The following is a 24,930-nucleotide window of genomic DNA, read 5'->3' as shown; positions in this document are numbered from 1 at the left end:
CTGATCGGTGGTACACTACTGCATTTACCAGTTTCCAGCCTCCAGACTGCTGCGTTTTGGTGACCAGCCTGCTGCCATTCACTATTCAGCACTCCTACACTCCGACTAGTGGTCACAGACTTGGGATCCGTCTTCGATGGACGTCACACTTCGACATTGCTCTGCCCTTGAGCACATTGTACACTCTTACATTCATTTACAGCATTCATTCACTTCAGAGTTGTGTTCTCCCTCTCCCTTCTTCTGTTTGTGTTTGAGTTTTGAGTTTTGCGTTTAGGGTTTAAGTTTTGCCCTCTGTGACTGTGTCTGTCTCTTTGTGTTTCTGTCGTGGTCAACACTCTGTGTGTCCTCAGTGCAAAACCTAGCAATTTCCTTCACATGGTATCAGAGCCGGTGCTCTTGTAAAGAGTATCCTACAGATATTGTGGAGAGCTAGTCTTTGTGCGAGGCACACAATACGAGTGAATCACAATGTCCCAAACACCTTCTCCAATTCCTATGATGTCTTATCAAGCTTCTCCATCATTGGAGGCCCTAAGACGGCATTATGGACTCGATGAGGAGGACGACACTCCACCTTCACCAGATTTCACTAACATGACAGAGGATTTTGAGAAGTACTATCGCAACAAGTATGGTGATGTTTACACCCCTCCTACCAGTTTTGCTACCACATCCGGACCGGTTCGTGAGGTTGGCCACCTCTCCGATCATGGAGGACATACAGCATTCGGAACGTCTAGCGATCCATCTTCATCATCTCAGCCAGGTCCAATGTCAGGTTTGTACAATTCTTTTGTGTTGCATGAATCGAAACCCTCGCATGTTTCTTCTTTTGAGATACAGGATCCAAATGGCTTTGCGTATGTGAGCTTCAACAGAGGGGGGCTCACGAAGCAAACGAAATTCAAGTACATCTACAACTTCTGTTTCATTTGAGCATCTCACACACACTTCTCACTTCCCTTCCATCCCACCCTCTTCTATATCACACCTCTCATCATCTTTCCAAAACCTTGGATTACACTCCACATCTGCATCACACATCCTAGGCGTTGGATCTTCCATCTCCGCTCCTAGCGCCTTTTCCTTCACCTCATTCTCTACCTCTTTGCACCATGGTACTTTGTTAGCGGGAATGCTACCCTTTAACACAGTGCCTCTCACCTTTCAGCACATGACCACACCCATAACTCCTGGGATAAGACACGTTTTAACGGGTCAAATTTCACCACTTGGTCTAATTTCATGCAACAAGTGCTTGAGTCTCACGGTCTTTGGAACCTCGTCATTGGTCTAGAGTCTATGTCGGACCTTCGACTAGCTCACCCTGATTACATCCGTCAATGGAGAGCCCGCAATGCCACAACCAATATTGAGTTGATGCAAGGATTGCTTCCTGAGTTTCACTCTCAGTTGCAACACTTTCCGCTCGCGTCAAAGAGTTGGAGTCACCTTCTCGACCGCTATGCGGCTCGTGATCGTACTTAGCGCATCAATCTCAACTTTGAGCTTCAAGAATTCTCTATTAAAGAATGGGATGATCTGAAAGTCAAGCTGGCTGAATATAGGCGGTTACTTACTGAGTTCGCCACTACTGGCTTTCCAAAGTCAAATGACGATCAGGTTACATTCTTCTTGAATAAGTTGCCCAACAAGTACTTCAATTTCATTCAACACATCATCTCCCAACCTAGATTGCCAACCTTCTACGAGTTTGAGTGTCAGTTCTTGCGTTACGCGAGGCTGTATGATCAAGTCCACAAAAAATCCTCATCACAGCCTTATTCAAAGCAAAGGGGGTTGGTTGCCTCTTCTTCAAGAGGAACAACCACTAGTGGCAAGAACTCGCTAGATGCGAAGGCAAGCCAATCAAAGGGTGACTCCTCTTCCTCAGATGGAACCAAAGAATCTAGACCTATCTGGCAAAAACTCCCTAAGAAAAAACTGGTTTTGCACACATTGCCAAAGAGCACGCCATGTGGACGAGGAGTGTCACTTCAAGGCCTACGGTCTTCCACCTAAAAAGCCTCAGCAAACCATTGTGATTGCACAGTCCAGTGGGGCTACGCCCTCCGCTCCTGCTTCATCTGCTCCTTCAGTACCCGTTGTTGCTGTTGGACATGTGGCTCGAGTACAACCTCAACGGCCCATCTCTTTCACTATCCCTACGGGTTGGCTGATTGGTCAGGAAGTTCCAATCCTGTTGCCCTTCATGCATCTATCTCACCTTCCTCCCCACCTCGTCAAGCGTTACCTTGGCAAATCCCTGCTACTAGACGTACGCGATAGTGGCCATCTTCTTCGACTCGCATGCCTCTAGGTCCTTTTGGATAACCTAGGTCAGTCTAGCATTCATTTTTCACACTCTTAGAGTCGGGCCCATAGGATTCATTATCCTTAGTTTTTTCCATTTTTTTATCTTCCGCTGCATTTACTCACGCACATACACATTCATTACATTTATTTTGAGTTAGATTTTTTTTTTTGTTCTGTTTTGCTTTGGAACATCTCACCACTAACCTTTGTGTTTGCAGATTCTCATCTCTTTTGCGCGGTTTTGTCTTTCGGTGTAGGGCTAACTTGCAAATTACTTTGGTCCTACCTGGGCTAGAGGCGTAGGGATGCGCACCGTTCCTTTCATGGTTTTATCATTCTAGGCATGCTTGCTTTTCTTACAGCATGGCGGTTTTCCCTCTCAAGGCGGATCATGCAACATCTCCTCGATGCTATCATAGCGGTGACTTCTACCTTACTCTTCTAGCGGCGTGCTCTATCCAATTCATCTCCTTTCATTCCTTATGGTTCTCGACACCATATGAAGACCGACATCAGGCTCCTCTTCCTTCTTCGGTATCTACATCCACGTTGAGAGGGGGTTCCTACCCTTCTTGGTATTCTACAAGCTTCAACACTTTGTCTTTGGCATCAGCTTCTTTCCCCTGTTGCACCTTACCCTTTGCATTGTATGATTACATCATCCTTGTACTAGGGCGCTTGGGCAAGTGAATAATTTCCCCACGAGGGACACTGTCCAAGTGGCACCTGCTGTATGAGCATTCTTCAGCATATAGCATACTTTGCATCTCATTGTGCAAAGCACCACTTGCGCAAATCCTAAGCTGTTTCCACCGACGGCTGTTGTTACCACACCACCATCCTTCTTCATCACATGGATATCTCATCATCTATTTTTCCTCGTCATCGACACCTTGAGTGGATGGGTTAGCTTGTACTGTTTTATGATGTGTTGGGTGTACCCTTCCTACTACCGTCTTCTGGGTCACTTTTACTCAATCGACTGCATCCCATCAAATTTACTTCACTTATTCAAAAAAAAAAAAAAACCCATCTAGTTCCATTCGCCTTTGTAAGGCTTGGTAGGCCACTGGGCAGCCGACGTACACACTTTGCCTGATGCCCTATCCTCTCTGGGATGACTGCTTGGATTTTCTTGGTAGGATAACCATCGCCTCTGTAGTCTTGGTAGGCCACTGGGTAGCCAACGTGCACCCTTTGTCCGATGCCTTGGCTACTTTGGGGTGGGACGCCTTAGGGTATATAAACATCACAATGGTTGGCCTAAACTTTCAGTTCAGTTTTGGGCCTGAGAGGGGGTATTGAGCTAAAATATACATTACTTGCTGATTAGCCTCTTAAACAACCCCAAAACACACTAAAAATGCTCTTATAGTGTAAACCCCTAAAAAGGGAGAGTGGTTCGAGAGAGATCAGTGGAAACCCTAAAATGGGGAACGGTTCGAAAGAGTTTAGTGGAAACCCTAATTTTTGGGGAGCCCTTCCATATCTATAAATAGACAAGCTACCCCCATTTAGCTATCATCCTTGTTTGCAAGTTACACCAGCCCACACACCCTCTGCTGTTGTTGGCGCCCAATTTCCAACCTACAGCCCGCTTCCATCTGCTGTCCAACCATCATCGACTGCAGCCACATTATCTTCAGCCTATCCATTGCTGTAGGCGACATCTCTCAGCTACTAGTGACTACTCCAGACTGTTCTAGATTGCTGTTCAGCCTGCTGTCCATCATCTCCAGGGTCAGCCAGCCTACATTTTCAGCATTGCAGGTCCTGACACTCTCAGACACTTTCAGCCTACTATTTACAGCCGACTGTGCACAATTTCCAGCCTCCGATTGGTGGTACACTACTGCATTTACCAGTTTCCAGCCTCTAGACTGCTACGTCTTGAGATCCGTCTTCAGTGGACGTCACACTCCAACATTGCTCTACCTTTGAGCACACTGTACACTCTTACATTCATTTACAGCAGTCATTCACTTCAGAGTTGTGTTCTCTCTCTCCCTTCTTTTGTTTGTGTTTGAGTTTTGAGTTTTGCGTTTAGGGTTTGAGTTTTGCCCTCTGTGTTTGCGTCTGTCTCTTTGTGTTTCTGTCGTGGTCGTACGCTCTGTGTGTCCTCAATGCAAACCCTAGCAGTTTCCTTCACAGGAGCAAAAGGGGTTCATAATCTATGCCCTTCTTTTGTGCATAACCTTTTGCTACCAACCGTGCTTTGTACCTGTCAATGGTACTATCAGCCTTGCATTTGAGTTTAAAAACCCATTTTGTACCAATGGCCTTCTTGCCAAGTGGTAAATCCACAAGATCCCATGTAGAGTTAGTAGCACTAGAGTCTAACTCATCCTGCATGGTTTGTATCCAATGTACATCTTGCTAAGCTTCGTCCAAGGAAGTAGGGTCATCATCATCCAATAGTAAGCTCATAAAAACATGCTCATCACAATCATCTACTTTCGTAAAATCAGCCAAATGGGCTCCCTCTGCATCATGTGTTGCATGTCTAGCACCCTTCTAGAGCATTGAGCTAAAGGAGAATCCATTTTACTCTCCTGGAGAGTTTGTAACAACCATCTCGAGACAGTTTTTACTGCATTTACAACAGCCCTTTCATGTTGTACTACATCTTCCACTGCATATGGCAAACCATCATCAATACCCTGTTGTTCAAGCACATATGGTGCAACAATAGCTTACTATATTATGTCTGTCCGGCCATTTACAGCAGGCACGGACTCCAAAGAAAAATGCAAGAGACTCTCAAAGACATCACCAATGACATGGGTGGTTGGCATTTCAAACTGATCATGTGAAAATGCAACATTTTCAACAAATATGACAACCCTACTGACAAAAACTTTCTTTGTGCAGGGGTCATATGAGTGATAGCCCTTACTTTCCGAACTGCACCTAGTAAATATGCATTTTACAACCTTGTCACAAGCTTCCCACAAAGCTCTTTCGGAACATGTATATAGACTATGCAACTCCCCCCCCCCCCCCCCCCCCCTCTATCCGTGCGAAGTGTCTACACTTTCAAGCAAGTTCTAGCCTCAAGCTTTGCAACAAGATGTTTAAAATGCATAAACACATTAGGTTTTGCTTTCAAGCCAGTTCCAGCCTCAAGCTTTGCAACAAGATGTTTAAAATGCATAAACACATCAGGTTTTGCTTTCAGCCCATACACCCATGTATACCAAGAGTAGTCATCAATAAATGTAACAAAGTAAAGATAACCTCCAAGTCCACGTGTCCTCATGGGACCACAAATATCAAAGTGAAGAAGGTGCGATTTCCAGACAGCATGCACTGCACCATCCTTCTTTAAGGCAAATATGTGCAGCTTGCCCAAAATACATCCCTCGCATGCATGAAGAGGTGGAGTCTCCATTGGAGGCAATGCATCTACCATATGACACCTCTGAAGGATCATCAAACCCGCAAAACTCATATGTCCATAGCAGGCATACCATAGCTCCGCATTCTGCATAGCCAGCAATAGAGTAGTGATTGCCAAAGCATCATGAGACTATACATCATAGGTATCCAACATAGTTTCCAGTAACGGTGTTTCTGGTGCCTAGAAACGAGATGGCCGTTTCTGGGAAACAGCGTTTCTGCCAGACAGGGGACAAGCAGGGTAAAACCCCCAAAACAGGCTGTGTTTCTTAGTCCCCTGCATATTTCATCTCTCCCCCTGCTCGTTTTGAACTCTCCTACTGCTGCACCTGCTCGAACTGAAGCAATTGTGCCTGAACTGTTTGTTGCACATCAGCCCGTGGTCACTCAATAACGCTGAAAGCTCTCTTCTCGAAAGGTAACCTTCAGCTGTGAACATTCAGCTTGTTTTCCTATATATTTCAGACCTGAATGTCTGCAATTTTCAGCCAAGATATATGAAATTTTTTGTCTTGTCAGTTGTGTGTGTACTATTTCAGCCTTGTGTGTCATTTGTTTCTGAACATTCAGCTTGTTTCATGCAGATTTCAGACCTGAATGTCTTCAATAATCAATTTTCAGCCAAGATATATGAAATTTTTTGTCCTGCTAGTTGTGTGCACACTATTTCAGCCTTGTGTCATTTGTTTGTGAACATTCAGCCTATTTCATGCAAATTTCAAGCCTGAATGTCTGCAATAATCAATTTTCAGCCAAGATATATGAAATTTTTTGTCCTCCCAGTTGTGTGCACACATTTCAGCCTTGTGTATCATTTGTTTGTGAACATTCAGCATGTTTTCATGGCACATGTAGATTTCAGAACTAAATTTTTGCAATTTTCAGCCAAGATATAAGAAAATTTTTGTATTGCCAGCCATGTGCACATTATTTCAGCCTTATATGTTATTTGTTTGATGTTTGGACAGCTTGCAGCCAAGGAAATACCATGGCTCCTAATCCTAATTGACGCGATGTTACTCTCATAACCTCATGAGGGGTCAAGTGGATCTAAAAAGTGGAAATGTATTTATTGTGGCATGGTGAAAACAAGGAGTGTCACTAGGGTCAAAGACCATCTTGCTCATGTGCCAAGAAGAGGCACAGCTCCATGTGCAAATGTGCTAAGAGATGTGAAGCTTTCTCTTAATTTATGGAGGAGGCAATGGCTTGGTCTTCCAACACTTGGTGCAAAGCAGGACCAAGACTTAGCCATAGCTCACCAACAAGAGGGTAGCACAAGTGTGGTTGGACTATCAAAGAGAAGTAGGGCTACATCAAATCCTATTGCAAGTGCATCCGCTTCAGCCTCGGTCTCTGATTCACGTGCGACAAGGACTCCTTTGCCTCGGTTTCTGATTCATGTGCGACGAGGACACCATGTGCTTCTCATTCCATTGATCTTTTGATTGAGGATATAGGCAAAATTCTGATTCACGTGCAACAAGGACTCCTTTGCCTCGGTTTCTAATTCATGTGCGACGAGGACACCATGTGCTTCTCATTCCATTGATCTTTTGATTGAGGATATAGGCAAAATTCAATGGGTTGAAGCCATATTCAGCACGGCCACAAGTATGGTCAATTTTGTGAGGAGGAGGGCCAAGGTTCTTACTATATTTCACTCATTTAGCCACCTTGAGCTCTTAAAACCCTCCACCACCCGATTGCCTACATCTTCATTGTGCTTGAGAGATTGGTACGCATTCACAAGGAGTTGGTGAGCACTATATGGTCTGATGAGTTCATGCAGTGGGATGAGTATGATTATCCAAAGACCATGGCATTTCGATGCAATGTCATGAATGATACTTGGTGGAAAGATGTTGAGGCTATGGTGAGAACTCTCAATCCTATCTACACAGTGCTACGCATTACCGATATGGAGGGTGGCACTATGGGTCTTCTTTATGAGTATATGGATAAGATAGGAGAGGCTCTAAGAAAAAAAAAACTTTTTGCCCTCGGACAAGTAACTCTTGAGTCTTTATTTTACAAATTGATATTATATGTGTAAATTTTGAAATTTGAATAACTATTCTTGAGACTTGAATTGACATTTCTTCAATGTTGACATCTTAAGGACTGCTCAAATTGTAGCAATGTGGGAGAGGAGATGGAATTGGTTTCATAGACCAATTCATGCAATGGCCCATATCTTACATCCTCTTTGGCGAGATGATGAGCAGAGTGAGTGTGAGGAGCTAGAGGAGAGATTCAAGGAGTATATGACAAAGGTGGCAGGTGGCAATGTATCAATGCTTCAAAGGATTGAGGATGATCTTTTGATATTCCACAATGAGAGCTTGCATTTTGGTAGAGAGATTGCAAAGTTGAGAGAGACTCAACTTCAGCCTGTCTCATGGTGGGAAAAGTATGGAAATTGTGCGCCCACATTGGTAATTTGCAACCCCAAGATTTCTTTTAATAATTATACATAATCACATATTTGTAATTTATTATCACTGGCATTCACTGCATAGTTTGATTCTTGAAAGTTGAATCTTAGATTCTTACGACTCCGTTTGTGTTTCTATTTGAATGATGATTTATAGAAACGCATTGCTATATGGGTTCTCTCACAAGATTGTAGCTTAGGCCCTTGTGAGAGAAATTGGAGTACTTGGGTCCTTTTCCATACAAAGAAAAGCAATAAACTTACCACTGCTCAGTTAGAGAGGTTGGTCTTTTGCCATTGCAACCTCCAACTGCTTGAGAAAAACGATATTCATCCCGAGCCTGTGCAGGTGATTATATTTATATTTTGCTAATAGCTTATGATCTTTGAAGTTTGACTCTTGAATGCTAATTCTAAAATCTAAAGATTATAACTTTTTTAAATCTCTATGTCAAATAAACACAGGTAAATATTGACAAGATCGACATAGAGAAGGTGAGGTTTGTTCCAGACATCACTCCAGAGGAGGGGACATATATACCATACTCTACCAGGAGATGATAGCCCCGAGCTATACCACGCGCAGCAGGACTGCTTCACAACATCAGAGAGCCATAGATGGAGCTAGTACTTCAACTGCTCTGGCAAATCCTCTAGCAAATTCAGATGCTTCTGACAGTTCTGGCTCATCAGCTGATGTGGATAGCGATGAGCCAGAGGAGGATCAGGATGACAGCACCTCTATTGGCTTAGATGATGTTGCTACAGATGCTTGACCCTTGAGCCTTGATTTTATCGTTGATGTTGAGCATTGTCGATAGTTGTCAGCTGCTTATGTTTTTTTCCAGGCTAGCCAGTGGCCATTGTTTGAACTTTGAAGTTATCACTTCTTTGAGATCTCATAGATCTATTATTTTACTTTGATATTTGACTCTTGAGACATGTCACGACTCACATGATACATCATATGATCATTGCTATAGCTTGTAGTCTTGACTCGAGTCTTTAAATTGGCTTTTGTTGATGTTAGATGTATCTAGATTCTAGAATCTAGGTTGCCTTCTTTTGAAATTTGAATGATGAATGATGAATCTTGATGTATCATGTATCTACTTAGTACTATGATCTGTCACCGGTGACTACTCGTATTATCATGAGTGACAAGTGATGAGTCTCATGAATGATGAACTTGACTTTTAACTTTTAAGTTCTGATCATGATTCTTGGATGACAGATGTTATGATGTTAGTATGTTACACTTTTGTTTCAAAATATTGTAAGTTATTTTGGGTGATATAAGATCTCTTCAATCTTGTGATTTGCAGCTTGCGAAATTGATAACTATGTGAAATTGCTGCGCAATGTGATTTGTGAAATTTAAATCATGGGTCTTGGAAGTTGGATTCTTGTGCTAAAAGTTAAGATTGTTCAATCACCAGTGACTCTAGTCTCTAGTATACTTAGTATGTATATATATATATATGTATATTTAATCATAATTTATTGGTTTCTCCGAAACGCCGTTTCCACCAAATTTTTAAATGGTCGAAACTCCATTTCTTCAAGTTTCCGAAACTCCCGTTTCCGAAACGCATGGAAACTATGGTATCCAACAAAATCAAACCCTTATACAAGGTCCCAAACAACCTCAATGCATAATCCATCTCCTTATCTCTGACAATACATTTGTCATCCTCAAATATGACCTGAAAGCCATGCTTGTTAAAAGCAGATATAGGCAACAAGTTATTTGTAATGCCAGGTACAAACAAGACATCTAGAAGCATGAAGTCAGAACCATCTACAATTATAGTAGTAACTATCCCAATGCCATAAACATTGTAATTGTTGTTCGCACATGTAACATGCTTCCCAGCAAGGGCTGAATGCAAAGAGGAAAAGCATAGCCCTCCTCCACAAAGTTACTGAAGCATCACCACCAATAGATTTGTTGGTTGATGTCTCTTGGACAGCCAAAACTGAGTTCTTTTTCTTCTCTTTGGTTAATCTCTTATGGAATTCATCAATAAAGTGACCTCGCTTTTTGCAATAATGATATTTTCCCTTTTTTTTAGACTTTTCTATGTCTCGGACAGCCTTATATGATGCCTGTCCAACATCACTATATCACTCTTTTGTGATTTTTTACATTTTGCTTGACTTTTCCTTTGCCTTTGAACTTGGAAAGCATAGCCACATCTCCTAAACGCAATGCAACATTCTTCTAAATCTATTCATGTTGCAATCATTAGTCCCCTGACGTACCATGCTATCAATAATGGACAAAAATCAGCAACCAAATACTTGTTTGCTGAAGTAAAGATTGTACCCCTCAGAGCACAAAAAATTCCCTCGAGATTATATAACAAGTATCAAACTATCACACAAATGCCAAAGTGTGTCCAATTTGACCTAAATCAACACTCAACCAAGACATAACAACCATGCACTATTGTACCACACCTGCCTTGTAATGCATCCTCTCAAAGGTACAAATTACAACAACTTAATGCATATTCTTACCAAAATTTATTGAATTTCCCCTAAATTTACTGCTCAATCTGACTGTAACAGCAATTAAATGATGTTGTACCGCTTGTTTGCTACCTTAGAATGTGTGTCGAGCAAAAGGCCCAAATTTTTTCCTAAAATTTCAAAGAAATTAATGAAATTTGTACCTTACAGCTTGAATTTCTGCAATAATGTCACCTCGAGGTGTGTGTCTACAGCGAACAGCAACCAAAATCTGCCTTGTGATGCATGCCGGAGCCTCTAGGACAAAGCATGGGGGAATATAAATCGGGCAAAAGCCCCAAAATTTTTTATGGAAATGTCAAAGAAATCGTGAAATCTCTTTGAATTGGTTGTCAATTTGAACTCCAAAAGTGAAAATTGACAAAAGCCCCAAATTTTGAGCACCATGAGCTGCGATTTGGAAAGAGATGGCCAAAATGGATAGAAAATTGTAGAAATCTGAAAATTAGGGTTTGAAAATTAGGGTTTTTGCACTTTTCAGGTTTTGCAGAAAATCACAGGCAATGCTAAGAATATGGCTGGCAAAGGTGAGAAAATAAGAGGCAAAGCTGAAAACAACAACGGCTCCTCCAAAACAGTAGCTCCTCGGGGTGCGTGCAGGCTGCATACAAGACTGCACGTAGGGCAATGCATAAGCTGAAAACAGAAGCAACTCGTCCTTCTCTTCCTTGGGCGGAGAGTTGGCTGACAACAACAAGACCTTAGGCAAGGCGGCACCAGTTGATGGTGGTTGAACTGAATCCATACTAGAACATACTCTGATACCAAATGTTGGAAAATGATAGCCAGTTGTAGAGGAGAGAAAAGAGAGACAATGAGAGTGTGCCAAAGCAAAAGTGTAGAGTGTATTTGTTGAAAGACACAAGATAGGTCTAAGATAGGTCTAAGAATGAAAGACACAAGATAGGTCTAAGATAGACCTAGCACTAACTCCACTAGAGTTAATTGACTCTAACTCTAACCCTAAGAGTGGTAACACAACTTTAGTTGTGTTCACACTAGGAACTGAAAAAGAACTAAAGACAAACATTGGGCAGTGCCCATTGAATTGGCAAATTCTAACATGTGTTCCACCTAGAAGACCACACCAAACTATTGTGACTGCCTCCATTCCGGCTAGCCAATCCAATGGGGCCACGCCTCCTATTGCACAATCTGTCCCCATGGGTATTGGACATGTGACAGGCAGACAGCCTCAGCAACCTATCTCCTTCACTACTCTTGAAGGATTGACTGATTGGTCTCTTACTAGCTCACCTATTGTACTTTTCCTAGAACATCCCTTGCACCCTCTAGGACCCCTTCCCCACTTCGCTGAACGTAATGGTGGCCACACACTTGGCCTTTCCCTTTTTAGACTTCCATTGCATACGTACATACTTGTTGCATTGCACTTAGCTTTGCTTTCTTTTACTTTTTGTTTTGTTTTTGGGAGCATCTTACTACTCGACTCTATGCTTGCAAATTTTCTCTCTTTTGAAGGGTTTTGTATTTCAATATAGGACTAACATGCAAGCTTGCACCAATCCTTCCTAAGTTGGAGAGAGGAGATACGCACCATCCCTTTCATGGTTCTATCTACTTGGAGTTTTGCTCTTCTACCAGCATGGAGGCTTTCCCTCCCATGGTGGATTGTGCAGCATCTCTCTTAATGCTATCATGGCGGTGACTTCTATCCTTGCTCTTCCTGTAGGAATGCTTCATCATCTTCATCCACATGGTTCTCAGCACGACATGAAGATCGATATCCAAGTTGAGAGGGGATTCCTACACTTCTTGGTATTCTATATGTTTCGGCACTAATCTTCGACATCGGCTTTTTCCCTTGTTATACCTTCCCCTGTGCATTGCATGATTTCATCATCTTTGTACTAGGGCACTTCGGCAAGTGAACAATTTCGCCACAGGGGACATTGTCCAAGTGGCACATATTGCATGAACATTCTTCAGCATGTAGCATACTATGCATTCCATTTTGCAAAGCACCACTAGACGGATCCTAAGTTGTTTACCACCATCCTTCTTCCTATGATGTTTCATCACCTTTTCCTCATCATCGACATCTTCGAGTGGTTGGGTAAGCTTGTATTGTTTTGTGATGTGTTGAGTGCACCATCCCTTAGCCCTACTACCACCTTTAGGGTCATTGTTACTTAATCGTCTACCACCCCTACAATTAACTTTTCACCCAATAAAAATAAAAAACAAAAAAGGTTCAATGTGGTCCCATTTTCTTTTGTAGGGCTTGGTGGGCCATTGGGGAGCCGACCAGCACCCGATAGGCTTCCCACCATTCAACCTCATCCTTTTGTGCCATCTGTTGTCCAGCCATCACCGATTGCAGCCCATAACTATTCAGCCCTAGGCAGCCTGTTTTCAGCCATTGCCCTACTGTTTGGAGGTCTCCATTTGTTGCATCATCATAACACCTAATCAGCTTGCGTTTTCAACATCTAGTGCCAAACGACAAGCTATTGTCATCTCTCCCATTGGGCGACTGCTGCAACACCTACGTTTTTACTATCCAACAAGCCATCTACATCAACAAATACCTCTCTTGTTGTTGCTTGACAGTTCTCTACCTCGGGTGATCAGTTTTCAACCTCCTCTAGTGGTACACTACTACGTTTACCAAATTTCAGCCTCTGACTACTATGCTTTGGTGACCAGCTTACTACCCTTCATTATACAGCACTCTCTCATCTCCAACTGATGGTTATAGAACTTCGGATCTATCTCCGGTGGATGTCACTCTCCGACACTACATTGCTCTACCCTTGGGCATTTTGCATACCCTTACATTCATTTACAACATTCACTTAAGTTTCTTCTCTCTGTGTTTGAGTTTTGAGTTTTTGTGTTTTGCATTTAAGGTTTGAGTTTTGCTTATCTCTATCAAAGTCTTTGTGTTTCAGTCTTGGTTGTACATTATGTGTTTCCTCAGCGCAAACCCTAGCATATCTTCACACCTTACACTTACGGCCTAATGGAAGCCACCAAGTATGGCTATCATTGAGTTGATACACAGTTTTCTCTCTAGGTTCCACTCTCAATGCAACATTTCCCACACACATCTTCGACTGGCATCATCTTACCAACTGCTATGTCCCTCACATGCATTTCCCTACCTCAATATTAGGGCCTCCTGGAGTTTGCACTAGGTTCTCTACTTTTTAGGCCAACTTCCAACACCTCCAAGGGGGGAGTTAGTCAGCACCTAGCACCTGTCTTCCACTAATTGGCAGTGTTACCAGTCCTCCAGAGTTTATCTATATATGTGGTCACCATTTCTTCACAATTAGTGGGAAATTTATGGCAAAAAAGCATGACAAGCTTCAAAAGCTCCCTAACCTTTCAGGCAGCTATAATGATGTCTAGGGTGGGTTCAAGAGATGAACCACCCCTGCCAAAAGCAGGCAATTTGGCTGTTTTACAACTCTCATTAGCTGATGTCCTACTTGCAAGTTCATGCCCAAATGTTGGTTGTCCACACAACCGTCGTTTGAGACTTGGACTGAACCACATTTTGGGTGCTATCTAGAGTGTAAAACTTGCCCCTTACAAGCACAATTAATGTTCAGCATACACATTTCGAATATAGAAAGCAGCATAGCACAACTCATGAAGAGACACTGGTGTAAAACATGATCGAGAAAAATATCAAGTGTCTAGTTCAACTTGTATGAGTTGAATAACTTCAGACATTTTTTTTGTCAAGCTCCATCAACGGTTAAACTCACTATCCAAACAACATAACAAGTACACGTAGTCCAATACAAAATATCCTATATCAATAAAATAAGCAGTACATTAAGGGGCGATAACAGTCCCTCCATAAAAGTACAACCAGTGCCAAAGGACTGCACCTGCTGTCGTGTTGTCTCGGTCAGTTGGAGAGCTCCCAAAGGCAATGAACTGACTTGAGCTTCTAGTTCCAAAGCAACCAGCTTAAACTTTTGGACAAATTTTTCACTCCGTAAAACCTGCAATTTGATTCAGTCAAGCTTTGTAGCTGGAACATTACCAACTAGGCTCAACAGCAACGCATGTTTTCCAAGACCTTACAGAAGTTCAATCCTCAGAAAAGCAGAAACCAGAAGCTCATGAATCCATAATTAAATATAAACCACCTGCTGTGACCTTTACAAAGCGTTTCTGGCACTCCAACCACTAAGGGCAGCCCTAGTCATCCTGAGATAGGAATTGAAAAACATACTGCCTAAGCCAATCCAGCAACAGCAATCAGGCTCATTCTGAAGGTAATGGGTTCTACATGGCAAAACCCATCTCTACATAAAAGTTGCCCACCTTGGACCAACAACATACTGTTAACTGCTGAGAGAAGGTCCAGCCTTACATAATGAAAGATATATATATGACAATGCTAAATGAATTTCAAAAAATCACCAGATACAAATTTTTTTAAAGTTATTCCTACCATTTGTAAACACATCAAGCAGTATCAACAGCATCAAATTCTGCACCAAGAAGGTAGGAGAGAGAGGCTAGAAATGTACTCCATCCCATTTTTACATTTGCAGAATGAGTATGACTTACTGTTTCTTGCCTACAAGATTTTCCCCAAACTTGCATTGTTTATGAATATCACTCCTTTCTTGATGTAAAATGCATGTGGTTAGATCCTTGTTGCAAACTCCAAACTCATCAATGCAACAGATACAAATTTTGACACACTGGCACTTGCAAAATCCCCCATAAATCTGCCACACAATTCAAAATGTATAGATTACCACATAAAGTTGGCTTGTTTCTCTCCCACATCTTTCAATAAGTTTTTTGGCCTTCAGGATAGCAGATTGCAGCCCTTCAAATGACGTAACAGCACCCCCCATGATTGGAACTTCAGACTCCTGAACTTCATCTAACAGAGGTAGTAACTGTTTGATTAAATTAGCCAGGGCTTGACAGTTAGTTGTATGAAAGGTGGCTTTCTCTGATGCTGACAAGGTTGCTTCAATCAGTTGGGACAACTTGGCCAGAACTTCTGTAGAGTCCATAGCCTGCAAAGAGAAGAGCTGATTGTCTGTCTTTCGCATCAGAGACATATCATCTATAACAATCATTGAGAGACAGATATGCCATGTTATGCCTACAGTTTAAAAGGCTATCAAATCGTTCACTAAATCTCTTCTGACAACAAAAATGAGCAAGAAACCCGGTGAATTTATGAGATTGAGATACCACAAAGTCCTGAACAGCAGATTAAGATGCTACCAAGTCCCAAACATCAGCCTTAGAGACAGATATAACTTGTTATATGTCATGTCATTTGCTACAGTTTAAAAGACTGTCAAATCATGCACTAAATCTCTTCTGACAACAATAATAAGCAAGAATCCCAGTGAACTTATGAACAGCAGATTAAGATACTACCAACTCTCAAATACTGATATTTTACTTAGAAATAATATGTAAAGATAAGCTATTTCTTAAGAAGCACTGCAATCTAAAAAATGACCTGAGAACAAAATACAGGAAACCCTGCTAGCACAAGCAGAAGAATGGAGAAGATATACAATGCACAACTAAGGAAACAAATTATAGGAAAATGAAAGCTATTATAGGTACACACAGAGAGAGAGAGAGAGAGAGAGAGAGATTTAAGTACAAGTCATTACTCCACAGCATATGATGGGGCTGCTCTTTTTAATGTCAAGAAACACGTGATGACTCTCAATCGGCCCTTGTGTAGGACATTTGTTCAGAGTAACATCCTTGGGCAGCTATTGTGAAAATTTTTATTAAGAGGGTAGGGATTTCACATGCCAGTACACAGATTCAAGCCTCTTGGTGGCATGTTCTAAATTCTACTCAACAAATCAAATAATCCTAATTCAGTTTTATTATCATACTGGATTTCTTCTTGGTAAGATCTGTTGTGTTTTAACTCATTGGTGCCCACCACAGTCCAAACAAAATGCCAGGAGCTCCACTAGCTAGCACTTGGATAGCTCTCCTATTGTATGCAGATCACATTGTATTGATAGCTGACTCTCCAAAGGGTCTACAGAGACACTTGGAAGCATTACACTCCTATACTTTGGACAGTGGGCTTTCAGTGTACCTTGGTAAAACCAAGGTGATGGTATTTAATACTACACCACACTGGGTCAGGAGATCAGCACCTAAATTCACATAAGGATCTGAGGAGCTAGAGTATGTGGATTCTTATACATACCTAGGAGTCTTATTCACAGGGCCCACCTTTTCTATGCGAGAGGGTGCAGACACTAGACTGACTCGCAAATACACAACACTAGGTGGTTTGGAGAGGATGTGCTCACAGCTGCAATTCCAAGAACCCCGCACCAAGCTATGGATCTTCGATACACTGGTCACATCCACACTACTTTATGGAGTACAAATATGGGGGCCCAGTCTTGACCACAGTAGCAGATCAGGGAGCACTTAGACGGATGGCGGTCAATGGAGAAACCCCTAGTGTCCATGATATCCAGGATGATCAAATGTAAGGCCTTAGTGCCACATGAGATCATCAAAGCCGAGCTAGCAGCTACACCGATTGTGGTAGAGGCCCACACCCGATCGGTCACATACATACATAGCCTATGGGACTTACCCAAACACAAATATGCACGGTTGGCCCTTGAGTCCTCCAGGCAACTTGCCAAAGAGGGTGATACTTCATGTTGGTATGCACAGATGTCGGCCTGGTTTGAGCTGCATGGCTTTAGCATGGACAAGTTACCCCCCTTCCAGTACTCCCTTGATGCACCATCTCTTGATCTGAGCGGGTTAGAGATCCGCAAGATCATCGGGATGGATCTTACCCAGTTGGATATCAGGTGGACATGGTTGATGCCAGGGCAGGAGCTGGGGACAAAGATGGCTTTCTACCACGGGCATTTCCTTCATACTACAGATGATGGATTTATTGTTTGCCCGAGATACATGGACACCCACCTTTCCCATGGGATCAAATGTACTATTGGCCAATTGCGCACATCCTCACATCAGCTAGAGATTGAGACTGCCAAATATAGATCCATCCCACCAGAGGAGCGCATATGCTAGATATGCCAATTAGAGCCAGAGACAGAGGAGCATTATATATGCCGCTGCCCAGCGTATTATGAGGTCCGTGGTTATTTCCACTGTCTCTTTAGAGACGGATTTCGACCACTATCCACAGTCATGGATTTTACCAATCAGCGATGCCTTGGCCTCTTTCTTCTTGAGATACGACGGCTTCGTGACATGCGCCTCGGGAGTACAGCTACTCTAGGACATCGAGGCCCTTCACAGTGGCAGCTCACAAACTCCTTTGCAAAGGAGACTTAGAAGACTTCAATACAGTTACAGCCACAGTCCACACGAGAGCCTCTCTCACCGCTACAGTCCACACACAGACAAGGAGTACTAATTGATCGAGCCGTTCAACTTAGCCGATCCAGACGTCCTAGGCCTTGACACAAACACTAACAACACCTTCATAGGCGGATACAGGGGATTATTGCTTGGGCTAGAGCTAGGCCCTCCATACCCACATGAGATTGTACCATTTGGAGCTCTATGTTTTACACATAGCCATAGTTAGTTTCCTTTCTTATTTTGCTTTGTGCTACATATTTTGCCCAGACAATTGTACCATCATACACATGATTGTAACTCATGGTCTCATAGGTCATTTTGGCCTTTTGTAGACGTTAATATATCATTTCATTTCTCTCTCTCTCTCTCTCTCTCTCTCTCGTCATAGGTAATTGTATTAATTACGAAAAAAGTACAAGATGACATGATTACAAGATAGAGGATGACTCTAGGCCATCGTGCATAAACTCCCTTTATAGAAGATCAAATACAAAAGTCACGGCAAAGAAGCAATAGAGATTGCCGTATGCCAAGGAGCTAAATCCTCCCTAGGGAGAAGATCAGCATGCTACACAAGAACTAACTACTAGTGTAGAAAGACCCTTGAGTTTGGCTATGTGCCTCAGGACGCCCGCGACAAAGTTAAAGACCGAAGCATTCCAGGTGATCCAATTATGCTAACAGCCCCAAAACTTGAAAAAATGGAAAAAGACCTTCATATGTGGCTGCACTGGAGTGGGATATTTGGCCCTAGCCAAAACCCAATCAAAAGGGCATAACAATAGACCAACAAGCACTTGCCAAATATATGCCAGAAGAGCCCAAATTTTCCTAGCCAAAGGGCAGGAAATAAATCTATGATGCGAAGATTCCAGGTTGGTTGTACAAAAAAAGTAGTTGCCATTTGAGATTTAGCACTTAGAAAGGGTTGAAGCAAGGGGAAGCCCACCAATGATCACTCTCCAAAGAAAGACCTTGCATTTGAACAGGGTCTTGTTCAACCATCCTTCCATCACTAGAATTTTCCACCAAGCCTTGGATTTATTCATGCCCCGAATCACATTGGCTTTAGTAACCAGCCAATGCTTGTCCTTAATCAAGAGATGATACACCTAGTTAGCCAAAGCCTTTTGGAAACAAACACAACTAGCCAGATCCTAATCTTGCCAAGGGCAATCCGAGTCGAGTGCAGGAAAAGGTTGCATCAACCTTTCAATGCAGCCCCATAAGTCGCGGTATCCACGAGGACTCTGGAAAAGTCTCCTCGCCATACCAAAAGACATCAACCCCCCACAACTCATAAAATTCACATCAGCAACAAGAAAAACCCACACGTGCCATACAAATGAACTTGGGCCTGTTCTCCTATTTCACATCCAAAGGGAAGAGCCGCAACACCGCCAACAATTCCAACTAAAAGGAATTTTCCTCTAGACGATCCTCTTCAGGCTACCAGGGGGCCTTTTGAAGAACGAGCCTCCAAGAAGAAACCAAATGATTTACCAAAATGGAGGAGAGTGTGGAAAAGTGAGTATCCGAATTAAGAGCGTGCCACCATGATGCCCATATGCTAGTGCTACCATGTACAATACTTCGGTCTTCCAAGAACAAGTGAATATAAAGACCCAAGGATGAGGATCAACACATTGCTCTGAAGAGTGACCAACGAAGGGCCACCATATGGGTCTATACATCCAAAATCACCCCACCACCCATGCTTTTTTAGGTGCAGACATGCAAACATGGCTCCAAGAAATCCTCCCCCCCCCCCCCCCCCTCTCTCTCTCTCTCTCAACTCACAAAAAAATCTGTATATATTTAACATGTATGTGCAGTAAATTAATTACAGCAGGGGCATTTATATATGCACACAATGTCTATACAAATATCTGCATAAATATTTACAGCAATGGCATTTACAAACAAACAAACACACACACACACATATCAATGCATCACGTATGCATGCTAATAAATATGTATACATGTATGTAAACAAAAATTCATTACAGCAATGGCATCTATAGCATGCACACACATGGGCACTTTTTTGTGAAACACTCCCCCCCAGCACGCACACACATGCACACCAAAAAATTTATTTACATGTATGTAATAATTACTCATTAAGTACAGTGGTGGCATAATGTGCACACACATGCACACACATCCACACAAGCATGTGCACGCGCGCACACTGCAACTATGCAGTATCAATAAAGTAGGCACGTTTCAGTGTACACATCCACACAAGCATGCGCACGCACGCGCACACTGCAACTATGCAGTATTCAATAAAGTAGGTGCATTTCAGTGTACACATACATAGACACAAACCAAAAAGAAGGGTTTCATGAACCCAAGGACCCCCAACGTCAATGTGACCAAAAAGGACCAATTAAAAGAAGGTTTTAAGTAATCATGTGCAGAACATTGGTACATATAGGAAAATATACAGAATTGAAAAACATACTGATTAGATTGTGACATACATACATATTGGTCCTACCTTGAAAAGAAGCTGAATAGAGAATCAAGATAGTGATATTAGGTCTAGCACAGCCGGACATTCTGCAATTCTGTGTCAGCCAAGACTTAATGCTTTTCATCATCTTGGAATACTTCCACACAGACAAGGCTGCAGGTCCGTTTCTGAGGCCCTTTATGATCCAGATTTGGGGGTTTAAACTTTGTTCTGTATATAATATTGCACAACTAGGCTCCAAGGTTGTCTTCACTAACCAAGATGTGCACGCTGTGGATGAGGCCACTAATAAGCCTCTCTGATTGATTTATAGGAGGGTGAGCTGTATAAGCTTTCAGCCCTTGCTGCAGGGATCCTCTGAGTTGAGCATTTTTATGGCATGCCTGATACAGCCACCTGCAGTATGATCCCTTGAGACAGGCCAGCCATGCACATCTAGTTGAGAGGTTATTAGATTTTGAGGTGCACCTTCCAGCACCTTGTCTCAATTGCATACAAGCCAAGTAGCATAAAAAGCCTTTTCTACAAAAGCCATCTTGTCAAGCCACTATTACTCTTAGAGCTTATCCACATGGATTTGTGCAGCCCCATGCGCAATCCTCTATTGGGCAAGCTTGTTTACCTCATGTTGATTTTTTATGAATTCTCCAGATCTATATGAGCTTTCTGTTTGAAGGCCAGGTCAAAGGCATTCCAGCACTTTTAGTGGCTAGAGGAGCATGGTAGAAATGCACTCCACTCCGAATGTTCAAAACTATGAGAGTAGATCAGAGTGGAAAGTTCACCTCCCACACGAGTATCAACAGTATTGTCCTTGTCATCGCATTCACATAGAGTAAGCTAATGTTGACACACCATCAGACCATCAAAAACTGGTGTGGTAGAGCAACAACCATAGTTTTTTCATACGTTTTTTATACGAATATGCATATGGGTATGAAAGTATGAAAAAAGTATGTTTCACCGGTACTGTTTGAACTATACATGACAGAAAAATTTAACATACTTTTCTACTAGTATACATTTAATTAACCACATTTTCCCATGACACATACACATTTTAAAACAATGTTATAATGGGTTTAACTTGACAAAATTTGAATCATACATGACCTGAAAATATAACATACTTTTCTACTAGTATACATTTAATTAACCACATTTTCCCATGACACATATACATTTTAAAACACGCATTACAATGTGAAATTTTGACATATCTAAGCCACATTGTGTAAGCCTACAGGCTCACCTTAGACATCAGATCCAAAAAACAAAGAAAAAATTAACCTAAAACAGTCCAAAACAGTATGCTGATCCAGATAAGTGGGTTGAAGTACTCAACAAAGTCGTAAGTACACAAAAAGGGTTGCTAGAGATAACAAGTCAATTTTGTCAAGTAACAAGTTGCCTGAGCCCTATGGAGTTATCGGGCACTTGGGACTATTTTCCTAAAAACATTTGACAGGACAAGTATGTTATGAATAACATACTTTCATACGTTTGCAAAGTATGTTATCCGAAACATACTTGGCCGACGGGACAAGCATGTTATGCTTAACATACTTCTTTTTTTTTCAGACGTTTGCAAACGTTTGTTTGCTCAAAGATATGAGTATGAAAAAAACTATGGTGACAACATAGGAATGTGTTGGAGATGACCCATTCCATGCTTGAGCACTGCACGTTACCTCATTCCCTTTGAGACAAGACTGTGACCATTGTGGTTCATTGTTGGGTTTGATGCAAAGCTCACACATAATATAATGAGGGAAAGAAAGTGTGCTCGAACATTCTGTACATTATCTCTAAGATAGTAAAGTACCACCACCAAGAGGGCAGTCACATGAGGAAAATCCTTTCCAGCATGAAGGTAAAAAGTGCTTGTGTGCTAGAGACTTGTTCATATCAAAACAACCAAAAGAAACACAATAATAAGTATAAAAGTGCCCATGTAAAAGACTGCTCACACCAGAACCACCGAGAGGAACATAAAAAGTGTAAGAAACCACCCTAGACTCAATGATATGAACACACACAAGGTATGGTAGATCAATTGGTAAATGGTACTAAGCCTAAAGCCTTGGAAAGACCTCAAACTTCTCTATTAAAAGAGCCTTGATAAACACCTCCACCACATTGCCCTATGTAGGGACACAAACCAAGTCGATCTCTCCCACATGGCGGCTCTCCTAACAAAGTGGCAATGCACCTCAATGTGCTTTACACAGCATGAAACATCAGATTCCTCGCAAATGCCACATTGCTCTAGCTGTTAGCAAGTGACTCCTCTCCTACATGTAGATCTCAGCCAGTAGGCATCCGTTACACTTATCATGCTCCTCCATAAGTTCTCGTGTGAACACTCCCTTCTCTCTCAGGCACTTTTTACCTTCTAGCTAGAGAAGGGTTTTTTTCCTGTGTAAACACCCATCAATGGGTATGGTACTTAGTACCTTAGGGATTGTACTTTCATTCATTCTCACATAGTGGATGTGACTATTGGGTGTAAAGCCCCTTTGGGTGTAAACTCCCATTAATCCCATGTGTATAAACTTATGGGTGTGAACACACCCTTTACTTGTACCCTAACATATAAATACATTTTTATTCTTTGTGTACCATGCAACACTAGTACAATCATATTCGATTCCCTCACTCTCAACTCTCAACTTTATCCCTCCTCATTCCTGTCTCGCACACCATAGCACTCATGCACAACAAACTAGTATCAGAGCATAGGTTACAGCGTTCGCACTTCCCAAGAGTGTGCCAGGTCATGGGACTGGTAGCAATCAACAAGTAGCAGTCAAGAAGGCAACCGATACAATCCCAACGTGCAACAAATGAAGTGGGGGAGAAGACGACCAGTACAGGTCGCATGCAGAACAAGGAGCAAGTCGACGGCTGCCGACCAACGGGCGACCAGATCCAAACCAATGGGCCTGACAACTGATGCACGTCGCGTGTAATAGGGCGACTAGGTTGACCAACGCACGACGGGCCGACAGGTCAAGTAGACTACACACAACGGACTGACGGGCTAGGCAACGGACTATGCAGACGAGCAGATCAACGATTTGAAAAAAAAAAATTAATCTACAATTTTTCTCTCCTTTCTCTATCGGGTGTTCGCGTGCACAAGCACACAATACCATTTTGGCTGAAAATTTTGGGGGTTTTCCCGGATTCGAGAACTGTGATCCAGAACAGGACAATCCGACCCGGAAATTGCAGAAATTGTGCACATTGGCTCCGAAAATTCAAGGGCTTTTCTCATATTAGTGAAATTTTGCTTAGCTTGGTCAAATTTGTTGACATTGATGCACATTTTGACCTAAGAATTTTGGAACTTTTGCAAGATTTTGGTAAATTTTGCTAATTTTGCTTGTTTTTTGCTCTCGCAATCATGTACTAATGCAATCAAGGTAGATTGGTTGGAAAAATTTTGGGGCATTGAGATTTATCTCCCACTTATGAGATTTTGAAGAAATTGCAAACAATCTTGGTGTTTTTTGTGTACAACAAGTTGACTTGGTCATATATGTATGCAGTACGCATGTTGGGCAGCTCCCATTGAGTTGATGTATTGCTGAATAGTCATGTTGCAGCAGTCTTAGTGATCAATTGCAGATTTGGGATGGTTGCAGATGTACTTTTGGTGATACTACTGAAGTGGGAGTCACCTGGCAGTGATGAAAGCCATCTGTTCTACTACTGTATATGTGCTTGGACTGAATCTTACTCTTGTTATCTGAAAATTTGGGCCGATATTAGCTGAATATTCAACTCATTGTTTGCTGTCATAAATTGCAGCATTGATCTTTGGGTGCATTGCTGAAAAATGGCTGCAAATGCTTCTAGCAGCAATGACACTAAATCCCTTCTTGAAATCAAGAGGTTTGATGGCACTAGCTTTGACTTGTGGAAGGACAAGATGCAAGACATTTTGTTTTTTAAGGATTGTGATGATGCTCTTTTGGAAGTCAAGCCTATAGCTATGACACATGAGAATTGGGCTAGACTCAACAAGAAGGCCATTGCATACATTAATGGTTGTATCTAATGATGTACTTACAAACATTATGCATCTTGATACAACTTATGCCATATGGAAAAAGTTGATGGACACCTATGAAAATACAACTCCAATAAATCAAGTGCATCTCATGCGCAAACTTGTAAACATGGAGTTGGATAAGTCTAAGCCAACGTCAAAGCATTTGAGTGATTTCAAAAGGACTTTGAGCCAGTTGCAAGACTCTGGTTTGCAACCCTTCAATGATAAATTGAAGCCTATTTTCTTGTTGATGACTTTGTCTAATAGCTGGGAGTCTATGGTTGTTTCATTGAGGAACCCTGCTTTAACCTTCGATGGTGTTAGGGGCTCTATTCTCAATGA

At 42.0% G+C, this 24,930-nt stretch overlaps 1 protein-coding gene and 1 pseudogene across 4 annotated transcripts in view; one reads left to right on the top strand and one right to left on the bottom strand.

The window, feature by feature from the left end:
• The window catches only part of LOC148034899 (U-box domain-containing protein 4-like), a 54,103-nt gene that overhangs the window by 14,340 nt on the left and 14,833 nt on the right, over nucleotides 1–24,930 (bottom strand). For 2 of the 4 annotated variants that reach the window (XM_087679847.1, XM_087679848.1), the window contains exons 2-3: nucleotides 15,442–15,711; nucleotides 14,557–14,673 (exon numbers count right to left, since the gene is read on the bottom strand). In XM_087679847.1, coding sequence (XP_087535973.1) covers nucleotides 14,557–14,673; nucleotides 15,442–15,711 — 387 coding nt within the window. Of the gene's footprint in view, nucleotides 1–14,556; nucleotides 14,674–15,441; nucleotides 15,762–24,930 lie in introns of all 4 variants that reach the window. The other 2 variants (XM_087679846.1, XM_087679849.1) reach the window with 2 other exon arrangements.
• Nucleotides 5,911–8,931, top strand: LOC148034900 (uncharacterized; annotated as a pseudogene).

Source organism: Lygodium microphyllum, chromosome 6 (genome assembly GCF_053477565.2).
Source record: "Lygodium microphyllum isolate KBCC chromosome 6, Lygodium_microphyllum_v1.1.10, whole genome shotgun sequence".
In the NCBI taxonomy this organism is placed as follows: Eukaryota; Viridiplantae; Streptophyta; class Polypodiopsida; order Schizaeales; family Lygodiaceae; genus Lygodium; species Lygodium microphyllum.
Note: the sequence above shows the minus strand (reverse complement) of the source record. Positions and strands in the feature narration are given on the sequence as shown.